General features: G+C 39.5%; 1 protein-coding gene across 1 annotated transcript; it reads right to left on the bottom strand.

Annotated features, from left to right (window-relative positions):
• Window positions 1–2,600: 2,600 nt before the first annotated feature.
• On the bottom strand, window positions 2,601–24,194 carry card11 (caspase recruitment domain family, member 11). Its single transcript, XM_079365639.1, has 25 exons — window positions 24,008–24,194; window positions 17,781–17,966; window positions 16,637–16,774; window positions 16,258–16,434; window positions 14,242–14,390; window positions 13,975–14,154; window positions 13,433–13,579; window positions 12,737–12,862; window positions 12,421–12,621; window positions 12,158–12,313; window positions 11,373–11,442; window positions 11,076–11,278; window positions 10,381–10,487; window positions 9,952–9,992; window positions 9,741–9,864; window positions 8,861–9,062; window positions 8,510–8,636; window positions 7,860–8,103; window positions 7,336–7,420; window positions 6,901–6,996; window positions 6,454–6,574; window positions 4,964–5,146; window positions 3,614–3,735; window positions 3,406–3,521; window positions 2,601–2,853 (listed from the first exon to the last, which is right to left on the bottom strand). The coding sequence occupies exons 2-25, from the start codon at window positions 17,956–17,958 to the stop codon at window positions 2,649–2,651; spliced, it is 3,498 nt and encodes a 1,165-aa protein (XP_079221765.1). The 5' UTR covers window positions 17,959–17,966; window positions 24,008–24,194; the 3' UTR covers window positions 2,601–2,648.
• Window positions 24,195–24,883: the final 689 nt, after the last annotated feature.

Below are 24,883 nucleotides of genomic sequence, written 5' to 3'. Positions count from 1 at the left end.
GAGAGAGAGAGAGAGAGAGAGAGAGAGAGAGAGAGAGAGAGAGAGAGAGAGAGAGAGAGCGAGCGAGAGACCCCTGTTTTTTTTCTCGGCGATGGAGCGTAAGCCACGCAAAACACCGCGAGAGTTCGCAGATGATGGTTCTGCAGAGTGAGCTCATGAAGGGAAAATTCACTTTCTGGGTCAGCTCCAGCATAACATGTCTCCACTCCGGGATGATTTATGTAGACAGCTTCCTCCCACTCCCAACACCCCCCCACCCCTTTGCCCCATAGGAGCAGCGTGCTGGAAATAACCTGCTGTACCTGCAAAAACAAATGTCACCTCCACTAGAACATCAAATATCAAAAAGAATCACAGTGAGGAACTGTGTCCGTGAGGACCTGTCTATTTCTGTTGCCTCAGGCTGATGTGCTCAAAATCCTGTTATTTGTAAACTCTTTTCATCCTGTGACATCAAACATAGCAAGGAGCCCCTACAGAGCAGCTGATTCGCTTTGCAGCACATCCCCACATACACACACACACACACACACACACACACACACACACACAGAGAGAGAGAGAGACAGACACACACACATACCAGCATCTGCTTTCAATCAGCTTCACACTTTTCACCCTGACCCAGGATTTCATTCTTAGCAATGTGTTTTCATGAATTTCCTTAATCTTTATTCACCGGCGGCAGACATCCTGTGAACACATTCAAACATGTACTAAAAACACAACGAGTATTAACAATGTACTAAAAACACAATAGTCCACAAGAGAAGGGAAATAAAGTGCAAATGAGAGTATTTGAGGTTTCCATTAATTACCTGAGGGAAATATCTCGTGGCCTATTATGTACTTACCAAAGGCCTTCATTTTCAGTTTTAGTTGATGATTTCTTTTTCTAGTATGCTGTGAAGATTGAAATTCTCTGCCTTTATATTACACCAATCGTGTCTCAAATGCAGGTTTAATGACTATAGTTGGCTGTCACTGTGTTTTCTTAAGCACACACATTTTTCATTTAGCATATGGCTGACATGATTATTCTGGGAATATTGCATATTGCTTGGTGCATGTCTTTCCTCCCAGATGGAGAGATTATCTCGCAGCCTTATGAAAGAGGTCTAAATCCCCCTCTGGCCTGCCCATATTTGTCAAATTGAACCTTCTGGTTGCGTTAACACAGATTTATAAGCTGTAATCAACATTGACCAAAGCCCAATGTGAGTTTACAGATTTAGATATGCAGAGTAAATTTAGAAAAAAACATTTCTCTAGACACAGGCCTGTGTCTCAGACTTGAAGGAGTTTAACTCAGCTGAGTTTTTCAGTTGACTGATAATCAGCACTGTTGCTCTCGGTACTTAAAAAGCCATGAAAATGTAAGGTTGTTTATTTTATTTTGTTCGTCTAACTGCTATCTTTAAAAGTTTAAAAAGTGTGAATTTGCATCCACTTTATTTACACATCTGGGATATTCCTCTGACGTTATTCATTGTTGGGGTGGCAGTAGCTCAGTTTGAAGGTAAATGGGTTACAAAACTAGAGGGTTGCCGGTCCAAGTCCCATATATGGTAGATGGAGAGGTGGCTCAACCCACCAGTGACAGTGGGTTTCGTCTGGCACCCCAGTTTTTGTCAACCTGGACGAGACCCCATTTGTTATGACCAGCTCGTCTAGGCCATAACAGTCATGGGAGTGAACTTGCTTTTAAGGTATATTTTTTTCAAGTTTAAGCTGTGGAAGCTCGGCTTACAGTATATGCTCTTCCACTCAGGTGAAGCACATCTGTAATCACAGGTAGGTGGACGGGATACTACCACCAGGGGAAGCCAAAACTCTAAAACACAAAAGAACAAGAGTACCAAGCAAGACACCAGGGCTGCCACATCAGCTGAAAAGAAACCCCTGATCTAGAAGATACCCAGTTAAACTGGCGATTAGGGCTCACAAGAAGGCCCTTTTTCATAACAACTAAACAAAAGTTTGAGTAAATTGGTTTACATCAATCATTTCTGTGTTTGACTTTGTCAAAGAATAATGAGGAAACTTTTGGGCGGCAGAAGCTCAGGTGTGCCACGCTCCCCGCTCTGACATCTCTCCATTAATGAATGTCCATAATGTAAGTCATATTTGTGTATGTGTGCATTTGTGGGTATGTGTGTGAGTGTTAGGTCATTTAATAACAGCGTGTGAAACTAAATTTCCCCTAGGGGACTAATAAGGTTCATAAAATAAAGAAAAAATGTGAATTTGAAAAGCTTTCCTGTTCACTAAAATAGACGCTAGTTATGTTTTCAAAAACTCAATCAAATATTCGGTTCAATTGTACTTTATCATTACCTAGATCCATTGAATAATACATTAAGGGAAAAATCATTGTCAAATAAAAAAATAAAATAATTGGATGGACATGAGTGTCTACAGTTTGAACACTAGATGACAGTATGATATAGATTAACACTGTCCAGAATGAAAGTGAAACTATAGCTTGGAGGAGTAAACATTTAACATTTAACTCATAATGTTGCTCTATTTTTATTTCTTATGTGTTACATTCTTTTCAATAAAAGGAAGCCACACGTCTATTTTTTATATGCATTTAATAGGGGCTCAGATACACCTTTACTTTTCATGTACAAATTGTTGTGAGTCTACAGGAGGTCCTGCTCCACCCACACAGTCTTCTTCTGCTCCTCAAGTATTCTGTCTTTGATGATCTTGATGAGGTCATCTGGCCCCGTCCAGGACTCGGGCTCCAGGCTGGCGTAGAGGCAGGGAATGACCTCAAGCTCCTTCTCCTTTGCTCGACACGATCTCACGAACTCGTCCTCCGACTCCACACGCAGAGGCAGCTTTCTGCGTGGACAGGAAACAGGAAGGAAGCAGGTGATTGTGGTAACTGTTCGTAACCATGTTGAGATCGTGTAGACACTTTGCAGCAGAGGTTTATGTGCTTTGTTGTTATTCTCAGAAAGATACCACTCATTGTCATGGGTTCAAAGAAGTACAGTATTGTCTGTTTATAGGTACTAAAAATATAGTCATCCCTCAAATGTTTCACTCACAAGTGATAACCAGTAACAATCCACTCATTATTACCAACACATCAGACATTTTCTATTTCCGAGAAGGCGCCAAATAATATAAAGAAAAGCTCTTCTTAGTTACTCCAAATATGGTTAAATGTTTTGTCTGCAGTCTTCCGTGTTTCCTCAAGCAGTAATCATATTAGCCAAATGCTTAATTTAAAAAAAGATAAACTCTGAAACTGTTCTTTTGCAACTTGAATCTTCTGTCAAATTGAAAGTTGCTGTACAAGCCTTGATGTGTACCTGCATTTGGAAAAAGGGTTGAGGTTTGCAGCTGTGGGTAAAATGTATGACAGTGGGTGAGATTTCATAGACCCACCGTAACTTCTTGACATTCTTCTCACAGATCTTGATGTAGATGATTATCGGGTGGATCTCTCTCCGCAGAAGGTCTTTGACACAGCTCAGCTCGGCCTCCAGCAGGCAGTGTTTACCCTGATGATGGATGGAAGAAAAAAGATTTCTCTACACAAACCTGTGTCTCAGTACATATGCTGCTGAATGTTTTCAACCCCCCATTAGCCTACCTTAGCAGCAACAGCTTCTATGTTTTCTCGGGTGATGCATTCAAATGTGGCATGTTTCTCTTTGTAGTGAATGAAGGGCTCCACGTTCTGCTTTAGATGAAACTCTTCTTTGGATAGAGTGTCTAAAGTATAAAAAGGATCAAACAGTAAAATACAAAAGAAAACTATGGACTGAATGTATATTATGTAATAATTGCAATACACATTTGTACAAAAAGAGTTTGTTAAAGTTTACAATCAACACAGCACGTTTGATAAAAAATAGGAACTGAAACATTTGACATGTGCTCTGGGGAACGTCAACCACATGTAGACAAAATGTAAAACCTGTTAACAACTCTGTGTGTCTCACTTGAATATTACGGACTATCGCCCTGGATGGGAAGCTTAAATGCTGTTAGAACATTTTGCTGATGTTTTCCTCATCATAAAACAAATGTAGTAAATCTAACAAATGATCGTCATTCCAATGCTTTCTTATCGATTAGCAACTACAAAGACAATGGACTTTGAAAACCTCCGCAACAGCGTGCCTTTTGTTTATATTACCCCACATGTTTAATAACCAATAAGCTACCATCAGACAAATGCTAAAGTTAGCATCTAATCGATTTCGCTCGCTAACAACACCATTCCTATCGGATATAATCACAAAATAATGTCAGTGTTAAGCCACTTCCTAGCAAGAGGCAATGTTCCTTAAGAAGTAGCTTGGTGCTAACATTGACTAATTTCTGATGATAGCTAACTTGTAATCAAATACAGTGTTGTAAATTATGTCCAATTGTCCCTTTGGAGTTTCTCCTTTCACTGTCTATTCTGAAGCTGATCGATCTGTATGTGATAAGATGATTTGTGGGATTTTCCTGTGGTTGTATGACTATCAATAAGACAAATTCCTTGGATGTGTAAATGTACATGAAAATAAAAAAAACAATTCTGATTCTGATTGTGAACATAAATACGTCACACTGCAACATTCAAAGTGCGTTTGATGGGTCAGCCTGTGTCACGTGAAATGTGGTGTTGACAGCTCTTGAAACTTTCTTACATTGTATCAAAGTCAGGTCATTTACAGTAGTTGTGGTCTTTAAATGGAGACTTAAGTTCCTCTGTGTTATTGCATCAACAGGCATCACTACCTTATCAACTAGGCCATCTTGCCCCAGCTGTCTCTCCGGTTACACTCCTTAGCGTTTACTTCACAGTGCAATACAATACCTGACCTGAATCCAAATAGTAGCTTTCTTTATTCTCCCTGCCCTCCTTAATTACTCTGCCTGGAAAAAAAGCTAACAAAGTGGACATGTTCCTTTGTAGAGAGGTTGCTTATTTCTGTCATATACAGACCTGGTTTACAGATATTATAGTCCATGGCTGCCCCCATGTTGAGTATTTTCTGGATAATAGTATTGGCGAGAGCAGTGGGAGTGAACAGGACTGGTCTTTTCCTCTGAGCCCGCTGAGGGGTGACGGTACTGTAGGGAATCAGGTTCAAACTCCTGCTTAGCTCACTGTCTGGGTCGCTAGCGTCTGTTTACAGCACACACACACAAAAGAGGAACATAGAGTCATGCATCTGTGGGCACAAGGTGCTGTGGTTTGTTGACCATGATAAACATACTCGATTATACACTGCTGTTTCAACAAGCAAGAAAAAAGCTTTTGCAACTTCCTTAAACAATTTAGTTTTGTACAGCTGCAATTTTCTTTCAGTTTAAAACTTCATTTTCTTTCAAGACTTAAACATCAATCTACTCTTCCAAGTTTATTTAATATTGATCTTTTGACTGTTATTTGGATTTTGTGGTACGTAAACTCAATTTTTATTCAGGTCTCGAGTACTGACACAGTCTGAAGACCCTATTTCAATTACAGAGTTTATTCCGCTTTTTCTTCGTAGTTCTCCATTTGTTCCCCCGACTTGTGTTAAAGTCAACATTTAAACTGAAACCTTCAGCACTCCTATTTAAAACTCAAAAATCTACTAAAGTCTCAAATAGTTTTCCCACTTTACAACATGTAAAGCGTCTTTGAGTTTTTGAAAAGCGCTCTATAAATAAAATTATTATTTATTATTATTATTATTATTTTGATCTTGTTTAGTTTTGTATTTTATGTATTTCAGAGTTTAAATTTCCTCGTTTCAATTTCTAATTCTTCCTGGTGTTGCTTAAGTTGTCATTTTCTGTCTTATTTGATAATTGTGTGTCCCAGTGTTGCTTGTTTCCGTTGTATGTTCATGTGTCCTAGTTTAGTCTTTAGTGTTTCCTGTTTTATTACGTCATTTCTTATCCTTCTGTTTCTCTATGTTCTAGTGTGTATTGTTAATGTTACATTCTTGGGTTCTCTGTGTCTTTAGTTTTATCTGATTTTATGTAGTTTTTATCTCCTGTGTATCATGTCTCTAGTGTTTCTTTCTGCCTGTGTGTTTCCCTCCAGCTTTGTCTCCACCTGTGTCTTGTTAGTCTCACCTGTGTTTGATTATCCAGTCTGTGTTCCTTCCTTCTTGTTGTCGACTCAAAGTCAGATTTTTTTCCCAGTGTCAATCATCTACTTCCTTTTGATTCCTCATGCCTCCTTGTGTTTTTTGTGCCTTTTGTGGGAGGTTTACAGTTTTGACTTTTTAAGAAGTAAGCTTAGTTTTGGCTTTTTTGTTGAAATAAGTCATTTCGCTTCTGCAAATGGGTCCGTTTTCATATTTTCACCTTTCAGCACTTCAACTGTCTCAATAATTTATTTTATTTTATTTTCCTTTTTCTTTTTTTTTAACCAGAAATGTTGCATTTTGAAGATGTTTCTTCGAAATCAGGTTGCGTTATGCCTCACTTTGTACTCACCCTCTGGTTTCAAAAATGTCTCAAAGCCTTGTCGTGGAAATGTGCCGCTGCTTGAGTTGACAATCCTCACGCGCTCGCTGCTGTTCATTCGTTTGTACTTGATATCCACCCTGCTGACAAACTGCAAATCATAACAGATAAAGTGAAGTGTTATTGGATGTTATGGCATGGTAGTGGTTTGGTTAGGTTATGTTTTAACAGAATGAATCTGTTTGAAATACACATGGATGAGAATACAAAAGTGAAGTCTGAGTTGTGAACATTTTATAGATGTTTGCAGTTTCAAATTCAAAATTAAAAAAAATAAAACCTTATTTGTCCAAGGGGGGCAATTCAAAGGCACACAGACCAGTAAATGAACGGCAGTGCTTGTTGTTTGTTATGCAGTTGCAAAAAGGCATGTGGAGGTAAAGCAACATTGTGAATTTGGCTTAAGTCTTTTTTTACCTGCAATATTTGAGTGAGGAAAACGCTGGCTCTGGACATCCGTGGGCTGGCCTTGGGATCAGGAGAGGGGCTGGCTTCTTCCGGCTGCAAATTGTTCTTCACAGACACATACAAGCATTTTAAATTTATCAAAGAGGCAAAAATGTGGACAGTACTTTTCTGAAAGTAACACACAGTTTCAACATAACAATTATGCAGACTTAATGAAACTATTTAAAGATTAGTTGAGATAAAATAAATAAAGAGGATTGGGACAAGAGGGCAAATGATTGAGGTTGTCAGAAATTAGAAATTAGCTAAAGAAAACTTATGGGTGAAAATATCAGCTTGATACAAGAAAAAATAATCACTTTGTAGTTTTTGCTTGCTGTGTTGCTTTATATTTCATATAAGTCAACTGTTGTCAATTTTGCTTTTTAGTTTGAGGTTTCTTACCCTACTGTTGCGGTGGATTTCATTCTCTTCTTTTCCCCCTCGACACACTAGCCTTTGAATCTTCACCAGCAGCAGCTGCCGGGCCCTGCATTCACACACATCAAATCAAACCAAACACTTTAACACACTGAAACAAATGCAAGAGCAAAACCCTTTCAGAGTGTTTCATATACAAGCATCTTGCTGTGCTCCTTGGTGACATCAACAGGTTGTGGGATTTAACTGTGAAAGTGGTATGAAGTGTGATTGTGATGGCCCTTTTTTAACCTTGATGCATTTAACAGATTAGTGAAACTGTGTGTGCTAAGGCCAGGTGGGCCAAAAACCCTGTGAAATTCGTAGGGTGGTTCAACAGTTACATTTTTTTTACATCATGCTCTGAATCCTGAAGCACTGAAGCAGAACAGACATCATTTACATCAGCTGTTTAAGGTGTCTTAAACACCACTCTGCAGTTGTAACACTCTCAATGTGCATGCTTCTTAACTAAAACAAGCTGTCGTTGTAAAAGGTCTTCTGGTTACCGTGAGTTGCTGGGTATGGTTCCACGGTCGGCCAAGTCAGAGCCAGTGTACGGGTCCACACGTGCGCACAACCATTCACAGCGGCCCTGGTGCCAGGTGTCCAGCACATGCACCACCTCATCACAGCGCACGCTCAGAGAGCAGCTGTCAGATTGGCCGGAGATATTGAGGTTGACCCGTATGTAAAAAGAGTCTCCAGAAGCCAACGTTTCCTCTGCTAAGTCTCTCTGAAGACGACGGAAGGCTGGAGCAAACACAAGCAATACATGTACTGTTAAAGAAATCTTATTTGAATTAAATCTGACTGGATATGAGGCATTCCACGAGTGCTGATATGATATACAGCAGTATGGGACTTTAAACATTATGTACCTCTCTACTACATGTGATTGAAATACCAGTACTTATAATAACAACAGCCATCTAAACAGACCCACACTTCGCAAAGATTTACATCTTTTTTTTTAGATAAGGAGGAAAAATGGACAACCTGGCTGATCTGTTGTATTAAAGCTGTCTCACGTTGTGCTGTTGTAATGAATGTAAGAACAACTGGGACTCATGCCTATTACTGCATCACACCGACACTGATATTCAGAACAACAGCCTCCCGCTTGCGTGAATTTTCTCAAGTGAAAAAGAACACCCACAGTCAAAGTTGGCTCGATAATGCAGCGTGACCGGTCCAGAGCAGTGCTGCAGTGTCCAATGGGCCTCTTCCTGAGTGCTGGTGTCCAATGAAACGCTTTGGTTCTCCCCACGTATGCATCCTTCGAGCTGCTCGGCCAAGTCACAGAACAAACGGCTAAAAGTTAACATTTTCATATTTTATATGACAATAATAATAGTATTTCATGCCTCTAAAATTTTACATATTCTTCTGGTAATGATCCTTGCTCTTACTAGTTGAGTTTAATGTTAGAGTAAAATAGTGAACCGTTAATCATCTCACAGCTTGCGTGAACCTAAAACTTTTCAAAGGCAGAGAGTAAACTACGTACCAACAGGAGGTGGTGGCCCTCTCGTAGCCCAGCCTTCTCAGCAATAGAGCCTGACTGGACAGATGAGATGAATATCCCGCTCTCATTACCTCCGACTAGAGTGATGTCCTTCATCAAGTTATCACCTTGCAGCGACAGTTCCTGTACTGGCTTCAGGGAAGAGCTGATCCTCGAGAAGGAGGACAGAGACGGACGAAACGGCCTGCATGCAGACATGCACAAGATTCACACACAACATGGTCAACAATGGAAGATGCTTCTTAATGAACTTGACTCAATGATTCCTGTGCTTTTGCTTTCCTCCCACATTTCACACAGCGGCCATTTTCCTTTGTCGTCATGCTCAGCTTCATAAGCTAAAATGCCCGTTTAATGATGCACTGCTATGTGCCAGGATGTTAACTGTTACATCAAAGGTGTCGTAACAATCATTAGTCCTAGACTCTCCCTGATTCCAACAACTGCAAAGACACATCAGCATAAATCTGATAGTAATCAAGCTTCATTTGAAAACCAATTAGCTGCTATCAGACAACAGCTAACTTTAGAAATCAGCCAGCTTGTATTACTCTAAGAAATGTTGCTAAAAGCTTATAGGCTATCATCATTTACCAGTACAATAAAAGATAAGTTTATGACTAGCAATCATTATATTAATTAGGAAGTTGCTGAATGCTAACATAAGATATTGGCTAATGGTAGCTAATATGTTCTTTTGAAAAATGACTTATATCCTCCCAGATTTTCACTTTCCCCATTAATTGAGAAACAATCAAATGTGTTGTCACAACAGTATGAAATCGTAAGAGCATTTCATCTCACCCTGAGTGTGACATTAGAGAAAAATGACTGCCATTTTTTTCAGCTGTGTAAACTGTACCTCTCGAGAGAGAGTTTCCTGAATATGCTGTTGACTTGCTCTAGGTCGTAGGTGTCCATACTTTCTGACTGATAGGACGAGGAAGATGAATGGAGAGAAGGTGGACCCTGCTGTACTTCATCCTCTAAGGGAAGGGAACAGAGAAAAGTTATCAAGAGATGATTAACTATTTAAATAGTTATATTTTGGAGGGTGTAGAAGTATACTTTACCAAACTCCATCTCAATGTTGTCACTATCAAAATCAGAGAGGCTGAAAGAGACAAAACGTTAAAGTGTTTAGGAAACGTTAGGAAATAAATATTAGTCTCATAACTTATTATGAGTTATATCATTATATTCACCTATCAAAAATACATCAACGATAACAATAGGAATAGGGATGAGAAAAACACGGCAAAAAATGATGGCCACCGATGAGGTAAAAAAAACCTCAACAATCAGAGCTACATTTTAAACATTCAGAAATAAACAAAGTGGCATGGACTAAAATTTTCAAAGTCGATGACATTAAAGGAAATCCACATAAAAGCCTTTTCGTAAGTTTGCATTATGAAAGGATTTAAAGGAGGAAACTGAGTTTGCATGTCTACTTTCCTACACGTGTAGATTAATCAACTCTGGTACTGAGTCTTAACTACCTGCGGAGATGAAAGTCGTTTTCCTTCTCCCTCTCTCTGCGGTAAAGCGATGATTTATCTGGCGGCTCAGGGAGTGTGGATTGGATGCTGGGATTACGGTAGCGCAGCTGAACAGTTTAAATGGAACAAAAACACAAGTTACAGACTCAGAAAAACAAAATGTGTTTCAATGCCTATAACCATTCATTCCAATACATGAATGGTTTGTCTTGAGAAAAACATACTTTAATAATGTGTTGGAGCTTTGAAGGAAACAGTCCCCCATCAACATGAGATACAGTTCTGTTTGTTACCGGTCCCAGTTCTGGAGACATTGGTACAGATTGTTGTGGGTTTTTTTTTTTTTTTTTTGGGAGGGGGGGGGGGATTTTTGCCCTTATTGGATAGGCGCACCAAGGAGAGACAGTAAACGTTGGGAGGAGAGAGTGGGGGATGACATTCAGCAAAGAGCCAAGGTATGTGTTTGAAACCATGGCTGCGGTGACGAGGACTACAGTCTCTGTACATCGGGAGTGAGTCTTAACCGCTAGGCTATCTGTCGCCCAATTTATGGACTTTTATTGTCCTCCTACTACTTTTAATAATACATTATGAAATGCATAGTAGAATACACATACAATACACACAGACAATACTGCAATTAACTGGTAAGTATTATTCATGTTTTTCTGTTTTAGATTGAGTGTCGAGCTCACCATATTTGGCCTGTTGGACGGTTCCACAGCAGAAAAGGGAATTGGAGAGGGGGTTGAGGGGAAGGAGGAAGAAAGGGGTGGAGCAGAGGAGGTAGGATATGTCGGGGACATCATGAAGCTCGGGGAGGGAGGGAGGGAGTTGCAGTTGATGTGGAAGTTTCTTGTCTGGATTTCAAGACAATCTCCGCCATTGACTGGCAGAACTGAAAGTTTGGGACGAATGTGCAGAAATGTAAATAAAGGAAGTGTGATGGTAACTAAAGAGGAAGCAATAAATGAGCTTTGACTCTATGTTACCTGCAGGTTGAGAAGCCTCTGACTCGATTTGAAGGTCTTTGGGTACACACACTGGAGACTTCACTCTGATCTAGAATGTGAAACATTAAGAATATTTTCAAGTCCATTCAATAAGTAGCTAAAAGGCTAATCCAACAGCAGCCATTTTGCCATTGCCTTTGCAAAGTGAGAGACCATGCACATTGGACCATGTTTCAAGATAAATCACAATACTTTGTTATAGTATAAACTAGCTAACATTGATTACATGATTCCATTGGTGGACTAATGAAAACAGAAACTCCTAATTCAGATATCTATACATATATATGATCATGATGGTCAACTATCTGAGCCAAGCTCGGCTAAGCTTCAGTTACAGAGAACAGTCTTAAGGTTATGGCAGCCTCCCATACAGCTATCAAGTTAAGTTTAAAAAATATTTTCTTTTTCTGGTAGGGTATAGCACAAGAAGTCAGGAATAGTATGTTGCTAAAAGGCTTTCAGTGTTGCCCTTGTGTCTAAATGTGAACGTTGTCCACCAAAAGGGGGAGGAGCTTGAGATAATGGGGCTTAATAATATGTGCTGATTTGATGGCAAAGTAGTTTGTCTTTGAACTGATGTACCTGTTATAATAAGATGACTTGAGAATGTATCCTCAAGGACCAACCTTAAACAAGTGCTAATTAAATTTGAGGTATTACTTCAGAACTAGTTTCATTCTTGGCAGTTTGGTAAAATATTTCGCAATGGCATAAACAGTATGCAAACATAAAAGAAGTATGAGTATTGGACAATGTCTTACCACAGCTTTGAGGTTCGGTCTACGTCTAAGGCGAGGCTCCTCCGGTAGGAACTTGTCCTCTGGTGACTCATCACTGGACCATTCTGATTGGCCAGGGGCTGTTTTTAGCTCTTCCCTCTTAGAGATGATGGCCAGAGATAAATCTCTTGGTAGACTCTGCAAGATCAGGTGAAGAAAATAACAGGAAACATTGGCACCTTTTTGAACATTATGGACACTAAAATGAAACTTATGATACCTATTAACCAAGTGGCTTTATTTACCCCAAGTTGGTCCAAAACAATATCTTTGGACATTCGTCTCAGGCGGGACTCTAATGTGACCAGCTTGGCTTCTTTTCGAACAATCTCTATTTGAAGTTCATCGCTCTTTTCCTCCAGCTCTCTGATCTGTTTGCGATACTTATCTTTGTCAATAAGACTCTGGGAGAATTGATGCTGGGCTTCGTCTCGGGCTCGAAATGCCTGCAGCCCCCCCCCAAAAAAAATACATTTATAAACACACCAACAAAGGAAAAGTGTAAAAGTAACAGTACACAAGTGCAACAACCTGCGTGTCTGTGTTTGCGTGTGTTTTCACCTGGTCCCTCTCCTTCTCCACTTCGTCCAGCTGGATGGTGATGGTGTCCATGCGATTACGATACATCTCACAGTCCTTTTGCAATGTAGAGCACTTCAGCTCCAAATCCTCCTTCTCTTCAAGATACTACACACACACAAACACACACACACACACACATGCGCACACACACAAATATGATTGATGGTTGTCATAGTTCATTCAAAGGCAGATACAGGAAGAGAAACACAGAGGTGGAAAGAAGAAAGACCAGATTACATAAAAAGAAAGGCTTGTGATGGGGTTTTTTACACAGGGTGTGTTTCACAGATTGTCTCATGGGTATTTGAAGCTCTGGTCATGTGTTGTGTTTCTCTGGGGAGTTTCTGTAACCTTTGTTGGTCAAGAACAAAAAGAGAACTTTTTAAGAAAGTGTTTCACGAAGGAAACTAGAAAATACACTGCCACTGTCTGTGGCAGTGTAGCCAATAGGTTTCAAAGCAAAACTACTAAAATTATTAATACAAGACAATAATTCATCTTTGGCAAGAATTCTTAAAAAGACAGATTAAATGCAACTAGATACGTACGTCGATCAACCCTAAGTATGCTTTGAATTAATCCACTTCATAACAGTCACACATGAACAAAGCTTACAAAATCCAACAGACCACCTCTTTGACCTCGGCATACTCTTTTGTATTTGCTTGTGTTTACCTTATCTCGAAGTTCTTCTGCCTGTCTGACTTCTTCTTGGAGGTTGTACAGGCGGTTGACAAGATCTTGTCTGTCTTCTAGCGCTTCCTGTCTGTCGTGCTCCAAAATGTCAAGAATGGCCTTGTCTGACGCAGGTAGGGGGCCAGGCTGTGTATTAAGAAACACACATAGTATTGGGTATGGGTCTTGTGTTCCAACTTAGTGGATGATTTGCATTTAAAGTCAAAGGGCTTCTCTGAAAGTGAAGTAAAAAAATCCATCCCATTATCTTGCTGGTTACAATGCCAACAAGCATTATCCCCTAATGCTGTGTTTCCACTCAGCTTTATTTTTGCTCTACACCTTTTTTCAATTCATTGTTTTAGTTTATTGCATGCAATTTACCTTTTTCTGTGACCAGGGGGCTGGCAGAATAAAATCCAGACAAAGTTTGGGGTGAAAAACTTAGCATGTTAGCATTCACACTCACCTCCCCCAGCCAATTTTTGGGACATTTTTTAGGGGTGTGTTAAAAGGTGTTGAATGAGCGGGTTTTAGCGTACTTGTATGATGGACTGCAGGTCCTGTAGTTTAATCTTAAGCATTTTGTTCTCTTTTTCCAGCTCAAAGATCTGCTCTCTCTTTGGCCGGTTCTCCATGTCATTCTTCAGCTTGAGACTCTGCCTCCTCTCCATCTTACACTCTTCCTCCACCTTATTCAGCCTGTGCTTCAGCTGATCAATCTAAAAACACAGAAAAAGAGAATGAAGAGCGACATTTTGACACTGTAAACCCCATATTTCTTTCTTATTATTTGTATCCGTTTGTACCTCAAGCTGCAGGTCTCGGCTCCTCATCACTGCCATGTTCTTCTCTTCACTCAGTGTGGCGTACCTCATGGCCAGTTTGTAGTTTTCATCTTTTACTCTCAGCAGCTCGTCACTGTAGGTATTTCTTTCTTCTCTCAATTTATTGTACCCTGGAATCACGTTCAATTATACTTTATCACACACGCGACGATTTTCATCAGTTCAGCACAGTAGAAGGGAATTAAATTGGTAACTTAAAAGTTTGTCATTATACACAAATCACATAGGTACAGGGCTGTGCCAAAACAGCAGACTGAGGAAGCTTTTTGTGGCATTTGAGCAAGCAAATCTTCTTCCTAAGCTTACTTAAAAGTATCCAATACCAACTCATGAAAACTTACTCTGAACTATAAATAGTTCAGAGTAACATATTCATAACTTTGTAAAATAAATAATTGAATGAATTTTGTGAAATATTCAAATTCACAGATTTGAGAAATACCGTAAATTCCGGACTATAAGCCGCTACTTTTTTCTCACACTTCGAGGACTGCGGCTTCTACTCCGGTGCGGCTAATGCATGGATTTTTTATGGGGGACAATGAGCTTCTGCCGCAAAAACATTTGACTTCGTCACGTCGGATCTTAATATCAGTCATTTTGCGCTTCATGCACGCACCCTCATGATGGAAAACACACGGAGAAATACATATGATGCAGCTTTCAAGTTAAAGGCGATCGACCTGGCTGTCAAATAAGCTAACAGAGCTGCTGCACGTTAAGATGACACTGACAGCGACAACAGAGACTGAGGAAGTGAGTAATGAAGTCATTCTGAGGCAGTGAATGGATGGACTTTTTCTTGTGAAATATATTACGGTCATCTTTTTCATCAGCCGTGTTACAGACACCGTCGGCTAGGCTTCGTATTGTAACGGTTCATGTTGTAAAGTCAGTAGTTGATAATGTGTTCATAATTCCGATTATGTGGAGAGTCAGTGAATGCACCAGCGAGAACGTGTTGAGTGGCTGTATGAGAGAACGCTGGGGGAGAGAGTTGGATTGTTACGGCAAGTTATGTGTTGCTCTCTGCTGTAAACGGCGTGGTCACGGCCGACAGTGATCGGGTTATTAAAAGTTATTATTTGAACGCTCTCGCCGTCCTTTAACGTCCGTACGGACGCTACAGTATTTGCGGATGTTACCGGTAGCCTAGGTCTGTGTAAATAGCTCTTGTTATAGCGTGGACACCTGCGGCTTATAATCAAGTGCGGCTTATATATGTACAAATACATTTATTTACTTATTTTTAGCCGGTGCGGCTTATATCCAGGTGCGCTCAATAGTACGGAATTTACGGTAGTTGAAGAAATTACGTTTTGATGAAAGGAAACTGATAATGTGTTTTTATCACACTGTTCTTTCTGTCTTTACAAAAACATCTATATTTAGCATTAATGCTGATTTGTAGTCAATAAAGTCGTCTTCTTTCTTATGCTATTCAAGCTAAAAGGCTGCAACCAAATGAAGCCAGTTAGCTCCTGTTAGCTACACAGAGCAACAGCTACATCAAACTTGTTTTTAATTAGCCAACCTGCTTCTATAAATGGAAACAGTGCACAGCAACTCTAAACCTCTTTCACCTCTGGACAGGCAAACCAAATTTCTTTTGCTTTTTCTTTGCTTCACAAAGCTTTTTATAGTCATACGCCAAAGCTTTTCTGATGTTAGCAGTGTTAGCTAGCACCTGTTAGCTTTAGTACGCATAAGGGGACAATAGTGTGTTGGTTGGCAACAATGCCTTAACCCAATTGTGGTGCACCGAGCATTAAAAACCCTCCTGTGCGGTGGGTAGCAGTTTCATTATAAGTTGGCAAGCTTTTTTGTTTGGTTTTATTCTGCAGCCATTTGAGACACTAAGCAGCACTTTAAGCTTGATCATTAACCATGGTCTGAATGGCTGCTGACTGTATGGTTGTAGCCTACTGTCTATTATGATTACAAATATGCAAACTAATGTTGTTGGTTTTTTTTTACTGTGTTGGAAGGTCTGCAACTCTTGATTGGCCAGCCGAAGTTTCTTCTGTTCGTCCTCCAGAGTGCAGTTTTTCCGACTAAGCTCGACTTGCTGCAGGGTCTTGACTTTAGACTGCTGCTGCAGCTTCATCACTTCATTCATCAGGAACTGTGTGAGACCCTCATGACCCTCCTCCACTGTAGTGAGGAAGCACACAGAGGATGTGAAAAAAACAAACAAACAAACATTGTGTCACGGGTCTCACTTCACACTGTACTGAAATCCTAAGATTGTTCAATAAATTAAAAATAAAGAGTATTGTCCATGAAACTAGCCGCAGTGTAAAGTAAAGACAACAAAAAAATTGCATGTATGTATGAATGTTGGTGAAATCCTCACCCACTATGGTGGAGAAACGTCGGGTGGGATCTTTCCCTGTGACCAGCTTGTACAGGTCTGGGTAGTAAAACTCCAGACTCTCCAGAAAAGCCACATATCCTCGCTCTCCTTTAGTGTGGAGGATGTCAAGTAGACGGCCTGAGGGAGGATAACAAAGTAGGACACATAAAAGCAACTACTGATGGCATTTGTGTTAAGGACAAGATGAAAAGTTAAGTCAAGTCTCATTCACTTAGACGTTCATTTATGAAGCCCTAAACTAACTCCATGGTGCTTCTCAAACTAGTTGCATGAACTGTCTGGGGTTATATACATGGAGATATTGGTGGGGGGGGTCAAGGCTAAATAACAAAATGCAATCCTTTTTGCACTGTCAGCAAAGCATGGAAAATGTTGAGGACTTCCAGCTAAATTAATCTACACCAGACATCACAACTACAAAACCAAAGTCCTATCTCTCGCTCAGCTTTACCTGTGAAACAGTGGGTAATGAAGAGAGCCTTTTTTTTTCTTTTGCCACATCCTACCTGTGTCAGAGAGGTTCCTCCGCAGTCAACACAATCAACACAAAATACAGATCAAAGCAGGAAATTGAAAATAAAGTAAGAGTGGCAGTCTCACAGCTGCATCACAGACTTGAGAAAATCTGTTGCACATAAGAAGCCCAAACCTGTTATTGATGTGATTGCAGGACTGAAATAGAAATCTTACATCTGTTTTTTTTTAAGGGGAGTTGTTCCTCTTGAGGAAGTCTGGTTTTAAATCTTAAATATTTGGAAATTTCATGTTGCAGTATCATTTTTAATAGCTTCCTTTGTAAAGGCCTCTTATTAGTCTTTTCACTTCGCTGTCACACACTGAAGTTCCTTTTCCAAATTGTGACACACATTTTTGAGATTATTTATAAAAATAAAAGGAATTTCATAGCATGTTTCGATGTACCTATTAATGATTAGTATGATGAGAATAAAGAGGCTATCTGCCAAAGGTTGTGTGACAAAGAGGCTGAGAAGCTCTTTGTTGGTGAATTAGTCTTGACAGAGAGTCAAAGCCTTTAAATGTAGGCATAGCATGGACTCACACTATTGCAATAAAGATAATAACAAGTGGATGAAATAATCAATCATCATATATCTCTTCTTACTTGTGCGGTTTGCTTTGGAGGGGAGCAGCATGGAGTTGAGGATCTCGTCTTCATCTTGTTCGTCCAGGACTTTGCACTGACGGAGGTACGGGGTGAGTTTTGCTGGGGAGATGATACGACACAGTTCATAACGTTTGCACTCCACCTTCTCCCACATGGCCTCCACATCGTTCTCCATCTGACAGCCTGAAAAGCAGTTAAATAAAATCTGTGTCATTTTACTTTTGAAGAACTGAATTAAAGGAGGCCAACTGTAAGGAAGGCCAGCTTTAAGCTAAAGCATCTATCATAGTTCACTCTTGATTGAAAAAATGGCATGTGGTTGTGTTCTGGTGCATTTCTCCTAAAATATATTCAGACCTGAGCACAAAATGATGCATTTCCTTTCAATGTTTAGGGAAAGTACAAACAAATGAGCTCATTTATTTAATCTTCTTAAGTGTTTAAAATACATTTCTTTGAGGTTTAGCAAGAAAAGCGTAAGTAAGAATTATCACGTATTCTCAACCACAGAAATGATGGCAGGTTTATAATGAGGTCATTTTCCTTGTAAATTGAATCATTGGTGTAGGGTAATGCCAGCCTTCTATCCGTTTTAAGAAAATATAAAGCTTGAGGGGCGTGTGTGTAAAAAAAACACCTATCACATAATGTTCTAAAATGAAAGCGGGGAGAATTGATGAAATTCAAATCTTTTGATGGAAAACCAACTGACTCCACCCTAAGAATACTTAAACCGGTCTCACATGATGGTTCATCGAACAGAAAAATTAGGAATAAAGTATAAACAGCTTTGTTTCACTATTTTGATTTTGCACTGAAGATTCCGGCTTTAAATAGCCTCCACTCACACAAAAAGCTACCTTCGTGAGAAGCGAAACTAAAGCCTTTTTTGGAGGGGAAAAACACAAAATGTGATCTGTAAAAAACATTAACACAATGGCCACTGATTATGAATGCTTTATCACTTGTCTGATGTCAATGCTAAAATATAAATACATTTTTGACTGATACATCCCCCCACTCCTGTTTTATGATGACAAAAGCATAAGAGGAGATGCGAGAAGGACAAACACGTAGTCTGATAAACCAACAAACTTCAACCAACCGACATCTTTCCATTCACCTTAAGTTTGTTTTTATTTTACTTTTTGACAATCATATATACAATCTCTATGTTCCTCTCACTCCTACATGTTTTCCAGTCTCTCTCTCTCTCTCTCTCTCTCTCTCTCCATCTCATACACACACACACACACACACACACACACACACACACACACACATACACACACACACACACCTACACACACAAGAATATGCACACTGTCCGTGCATCTCCTTGATTTGCATGCTGTGGGGTCAGTGGGTGTAATCCCACAATCCTTCTTTGTGACTTGCAGCCTACACTTAGGCAAATCAGTGCTATCAGACCCTATTCCTCATGTAAACACACACACACACACACACACACACACACACACACTCACACACACACACACACACTCACACACACACACACACACACACACACACACACACACACACACACACACACACTCACACACACACACACACACACACACACACACACACACACACACTCACACACACACACACACACACTCACACACACACACACTCACACACACACTCACACACACACACACACACACACACACACACACACACACAGTGTCACAAACAAAGTTTTGCATTTAACTGTCACCTGCAGCGAACAAGTGTCAAAGTTAGTGGTAGCAAACAGACAACTCAAGGTTACTGTCAGTGTGCCGCCATTATACTTTTTTTTCATCAAGATTTTTAATCTTAGGAAGTCAGAGATCCAAATCAATGATAAGCATTTTTTTTACATACAGCCTGCGACAGAAATATCACACCTTCAACACTTCAGCCAATTATTCTTGTCTTCAGTCTCAGTAAGTTGAAGAAACCACAAGTGCTTGCACTATCACACACCCATGCTCATGCACAAGAAGTGCACGTTGACAGAATACAAACACACTTTACAAGTGCACGCACAGAGCCCCCCTTAGTAACCACATGCATGTTCTCTCTTCTCTTATTTTGGAGCTTATTACCGAGAAAGCTCGTCCCTGCTTCCTCCTTTTCAGACCAGATGTGTAGTAGCTCTCTTCCTGTGCTCTCTTTTAGCCCTCTCTGTTGCATGCTTGTCTTTGTAGTAATGTGGTCAGGGGAGCCAATTGTGTTTTTTTAGAGCATTGTGTGTGTGTGTGTGTGTGTGTGTGTGTGTGTGTGTGTGTGTGTGTGTCTGTGTGTATCCTTTAAATTAAACGCAACACACAAACACACTTCTCACAGCTCGGTATCTGAACTTTATAGGACAATCATGCTTTGCCTGCATGTCTCTCACACGTTACTTTTAAAAGCGTTAGCTCTCTGTGGACAAAATTCAGTTATCCTGTTATTTTCACTCTAAACTGTCGTGTTTCCACTTGGAAATGTCAAACCACATGTTTCCAGTTCGGTTTTTATTCTGAATTTTGTTGACCACAGATTTCTTCAAAATAGGACCTTCCACCACCAACATTATATTAAACAAACTGCACTTTATGTATACAATGCAAGCATGTCATGTGTGACATCATTAAATTAAAACAGGACTGATTCCTTGTCAGAAAATGCACTTTTCTTTTAATTCACTGTAAATCAAAGCTTTGCTCTTCAGAATAAAACTACATTTAGAAATATAATTATATCTGTCAATCATGAAAAATAAATCAAGGATTCTTTTCACACAGTGTGTATCAGTCTGAGAGATCACGTTGGTTTTTATGATTTCTGTTGTTTGAAACCATTTCTGGTATTTCAGGCTCTCTGACCTTCGAGGTCAGTGATTGGATGTCACAAACTGCTTAATTTTCTGCCAAAGGCAAAAGTTCAGCCAACTTCTTCTTTTTTTTTTTTGCATTCTGCTCTGAATCAAAGATGAACATGAAGGGAAGACGACAGACACACCAAGTGGCATCTTCCCTTTTACCTCCTGTTTGTTTTTCTTTGACTTTTTTTTTTTACATTTTTGAACAGGGAAACTAAGTCGAAATCATGAGAATGTTCACATCATGCACATACTGTATATGAGAATATTCAATTTGATTAAACAAGGTGTATTTAGTTAGTGACATCTATTCTCCTTGTGCTCAAGAGGAAAGAAAACAGAACAAAATAATGAGGATCGACAGACAATTTCAACATCAAGAAAAAGAAACGTATTTCTCCGCTTGTTAGCAGTTAGCTATCCATGCTAGGCTTAAGATGCCTTCAAAGAGTATCCACTTTCACAAACAGAATGTCCCATAGCCTAAACTGATCTCATTGCAGTTCTTTGTCTCTTTATAAAAGTAGAGAGAGTTTGCTTGCTATCAGATCAAAGCCCTTTGTCTTCTCAAAGTCTGTCATTAGAGCTGATCCTGTACAAACTTTTCATGTTCATAACATAAACCAAAGACATGTAATGCACATTTTTAAATCAAATTATTCTGTATTTATTAGGGTTGCATCGATTCAGTATACTTGAGGGGATTATAACCTGCCTGTCAGTGTGGTTTGGGCTTATAATGTTTTTTGTCTCTCAACAAGCAGAGGATATTGGAGCTTCTCTTCGTGGTGTTGATTAAATGCTGCATCATTTTGGTTGTTTGTTTATTTTTTGTTTATTTAAAAGTGCTCTTTGTGTACTTCTCTGCCTCCTTGCATTATTTGCACAGTTTTTGTCTTGCCTTATCTTCTCACCTCTTTCATTTTCTGTCTTGGGGGAAGCCAAAATGCTTCCACACCTCTGACTTAAAAGACAGTGATGTGTCCTCAATGTCTAAATCTTGCTCTACAGCTGCTGACTGTTCATCTTGCCGATGTGAATCTTGACATCTTTGAATCGATTTATCACAATTTTACGATTCATCTTTACACACCAAGCATTTATAGCCTCCTGTTCCTGTTTTTCACTCTATTTTCATTTCTAATGTAATGCACCAAAAAAGACAAAGTCCTAATAAGTATATAAGTTTATATAACCCCAGACAATAAGTTTACATCTGTAGTCCCTGGACAGGAGTCAGAAATAAACGTCAGAAATAATCTGCACAATAATACACAACCACATTACAACAGTCTTAAATTCATCCACAGTCAGATTCACAAATGATATTTAAACTTGAAGAGGCTAAAAGCACTACACAAAACGACATACTGAATAATCACGACACATAGTTCCTCCACAATGGCATCAACCATTAATCCATTAAAACCCTAAAAAAAAAAAAGCTACACTGCAAAAACAGCAGTACCACAATATCAAATATCTCCATAGCAACATATCAACACTACCCTACTAAAAACATCAATACACTATACAACATTATCAAACAGATGTCATGAAACGTCAAGTGTTTATGACGAGTTGATGGACGAGTTGATTTCAGCCATGATTTAGTCATGATCTCTGATTTTACTTGGTTTGAAGTTCCAAGCAGATTTATTTCAGTCTCAGCCAATCACAATTACAGTCTGCATAGATAAACGATTCAGGATTGATGCGTCCAGCGTGTGGAGTGTAACTCTATGATTTACTTACATACAACGGTCACTGATCCAGGTTACAAAGACATTCAGATAATATTTGAATCCAAAGTTCGTCTGTTGCTGTGACAGAGAAATAACAGTTTGGTTTCTGTGTTAAGGCTCAGTGATCTATAGGGGCTGACTGTCGGTGTATACTGGACTGGGATTGGCCCGCCTTCTGCGCTGATGGTCAGATATTACTGGTTCAGGTGTGCGAACCATCATAGAGGCTCCATTGTGAAGCAAAAGAGCTGAAGCTTATAGGAACCTGATCTGCATGTGGGCTCAGAATGGGACTAAAGACGGAAAAGAGGGGCAGAGATTAACTACTTCTTTCAGTGGACGGCATGTGTGCACACATGTTTGTATGGTTAGATAATTCACTCAGCTTCCTTTAAAGATCATACAAAAAATAAGTATTTTGATTCTTTGGACTTCTGGACTAAGATCCAGGAGAAAGCATTGTCTGGGCAATAAATCTTAAAATGTGATATTATATTGACTTACAATTTCTAATTTTACTCAATCCACAGACTTTAAATCAGGACAATATAATGGATCTTTTTTTGTTTATCGTTGAAAATTATGGGTAACTGCATGCCAGAGCAAAAAAAAAAGGGGATCACGAGCAAAAAACAAATTCAGTTAAAACATAAAAAAGTATAAAAGTGTATCTCAGCCCATCAAGCATTAAGTAGCATTCAACTACTGGAAACTGTAAATGAATAAAAACAGATGCTTTGTTTTCACCAGGCAGAGGAGGAAAGCTTTAACAAAAACTTGTGAATTTGTTTGCTTGTAGATATATAATTAACGTTCACATACACAAATTCATCTGTGCTGTTGTTGATCTTTTTCATATCTTGAATTTCCCTCGGGATCAATAAAGTATCTATCTATCTATCTATCTATCTATCTATCTATCTATCTATCTATCTATCTATCTATCTATCTATCTATCTATCTATCTATGCATTAACGTACTGTTACATCCCTGCTTTTATTATATTAAATTCATAAAAAACCAACAAAGGACAGCATTCATTATTGTGTAACAGAAACTATTGCCTTTCTATCTTTGGCTCTGATGAAGAGAGGAAATCTTCCTCCTTCAACAACGTTTTTTTTTTTATTTTAATACGAACATGTGAAGGAATAGCAACAAAAAATAACAAAGTTGAGAGCAAACAAACAGTCTCAGCATGTCCTGTCATCACTCTACATGCCCTCTCACCCCTGCATGTCCCTCACATGCTTCTCATCTCGTTTTCTCTGCACCTGCTGGAATCCCAAACATTTTTGGATATAGCCATTATCTGGCTCTCGGGATGACAACCACTGAAAATGTCTTTATTCAGAAGCCAAGAAGATGTCGGAGCAGGTGTAACGCCGGTGCAGACTCTGATTTCGTGGAGATAAACAGGGTACAGGTGCAGACATGATTCAGTCAGAGGGTTCTCTGAGCAACTAAACGAGGGCTGCAGCTTCTCTCATATCACGTAAAAAAGCCTAATGACGTTTTCGTTCACAGTGGTGGACGTTTACAAACCTGCTTCGTGTGATTGTTTCCATGTATCTGAAAGAGTCAACACTTGTGCAGTCGAGTTTGTGTTTTTTTTTCCTACCTGAGATGTGACGGATTAGTTGAGTCCAAAGAGTTGCAGGCACACTTCGAAAGCTGTAAGGTGTGGTAGCAGGGTTGTTTTTTTGTTGTCGTAAAAAAAAAAAAAAAACTGAAATGAAGATTCAGAGCCTCAGGTTGTCTCCATATCTCCGACAGAGAGAGGACTTTTAACCGGACTGAAGATAGGATGCGACAGTGAGAGAGTGACAGAGAGAGAGAGAGAGAGAGAGAGAGAGAGAGAGAGAGAGAGAGGCGGAGGCGGGCGGCGAGTGATCGGATGGAAATCACAAGTTGAGAGGTGAGGAAACCTGTCTAACCTCCTGTCTCACTCTGTGAACACACACACACACACACACACACAATCCGCTGCTTCACATGAAAGGAAGGAACTATTCATTTCGTGCATTTTTAATGAAAGGATTCAACAACATTCACAAGCAGGGGTTTCACCAGAATTTCTGGGCCCCTTGAAATAGATTTCAGTGTACGGCCCCACTACCACAGCCAAAGCCAATATAATGGTGACTCTTCAAAATAAATCCATCAGGATAAAAGAATTCAAAAAAAATTTCTTTTTTTTAAGTGCCAACATTGGCTTACAAGACACTTGCAAATGCAGTTAATGAAAGAGGAGTAAAAGAAGAGATCCACTGTTACAGTACATGTCAAACAATAACAGGCTAAAGTTGGACATAAATCAGTTTCACCACTTGTTAAGCGCCTTTACTGTGACTTCAATTAATAAGGCTTAACGTGTCTTCCTGCACCATTCGAGAGTGAAATTGAGCAAGCTGAAACACCTCATGTGTGATTATTATTATTATATTATCAATACATGTTATACAATTTTCTTGCACTCTCAGGGCATAACCTGATT

The sequence above is a fragment of the Symphodus melops genome, assembly GCF_947650265.1.
Source record: "Symphodus melops genome assembly, chromosome: 17".
Classification (NCBI taxonomy): Eukaryota; Metazoa; Chordata; class Actinopteri; order Labriformes; family Labridae; genus Symphodus; species Symphodus melops.
Note: the sequence above shows the minus strand (reverse complement) of the source record. Positions and strands in the feature narration are given on the sequence as shown.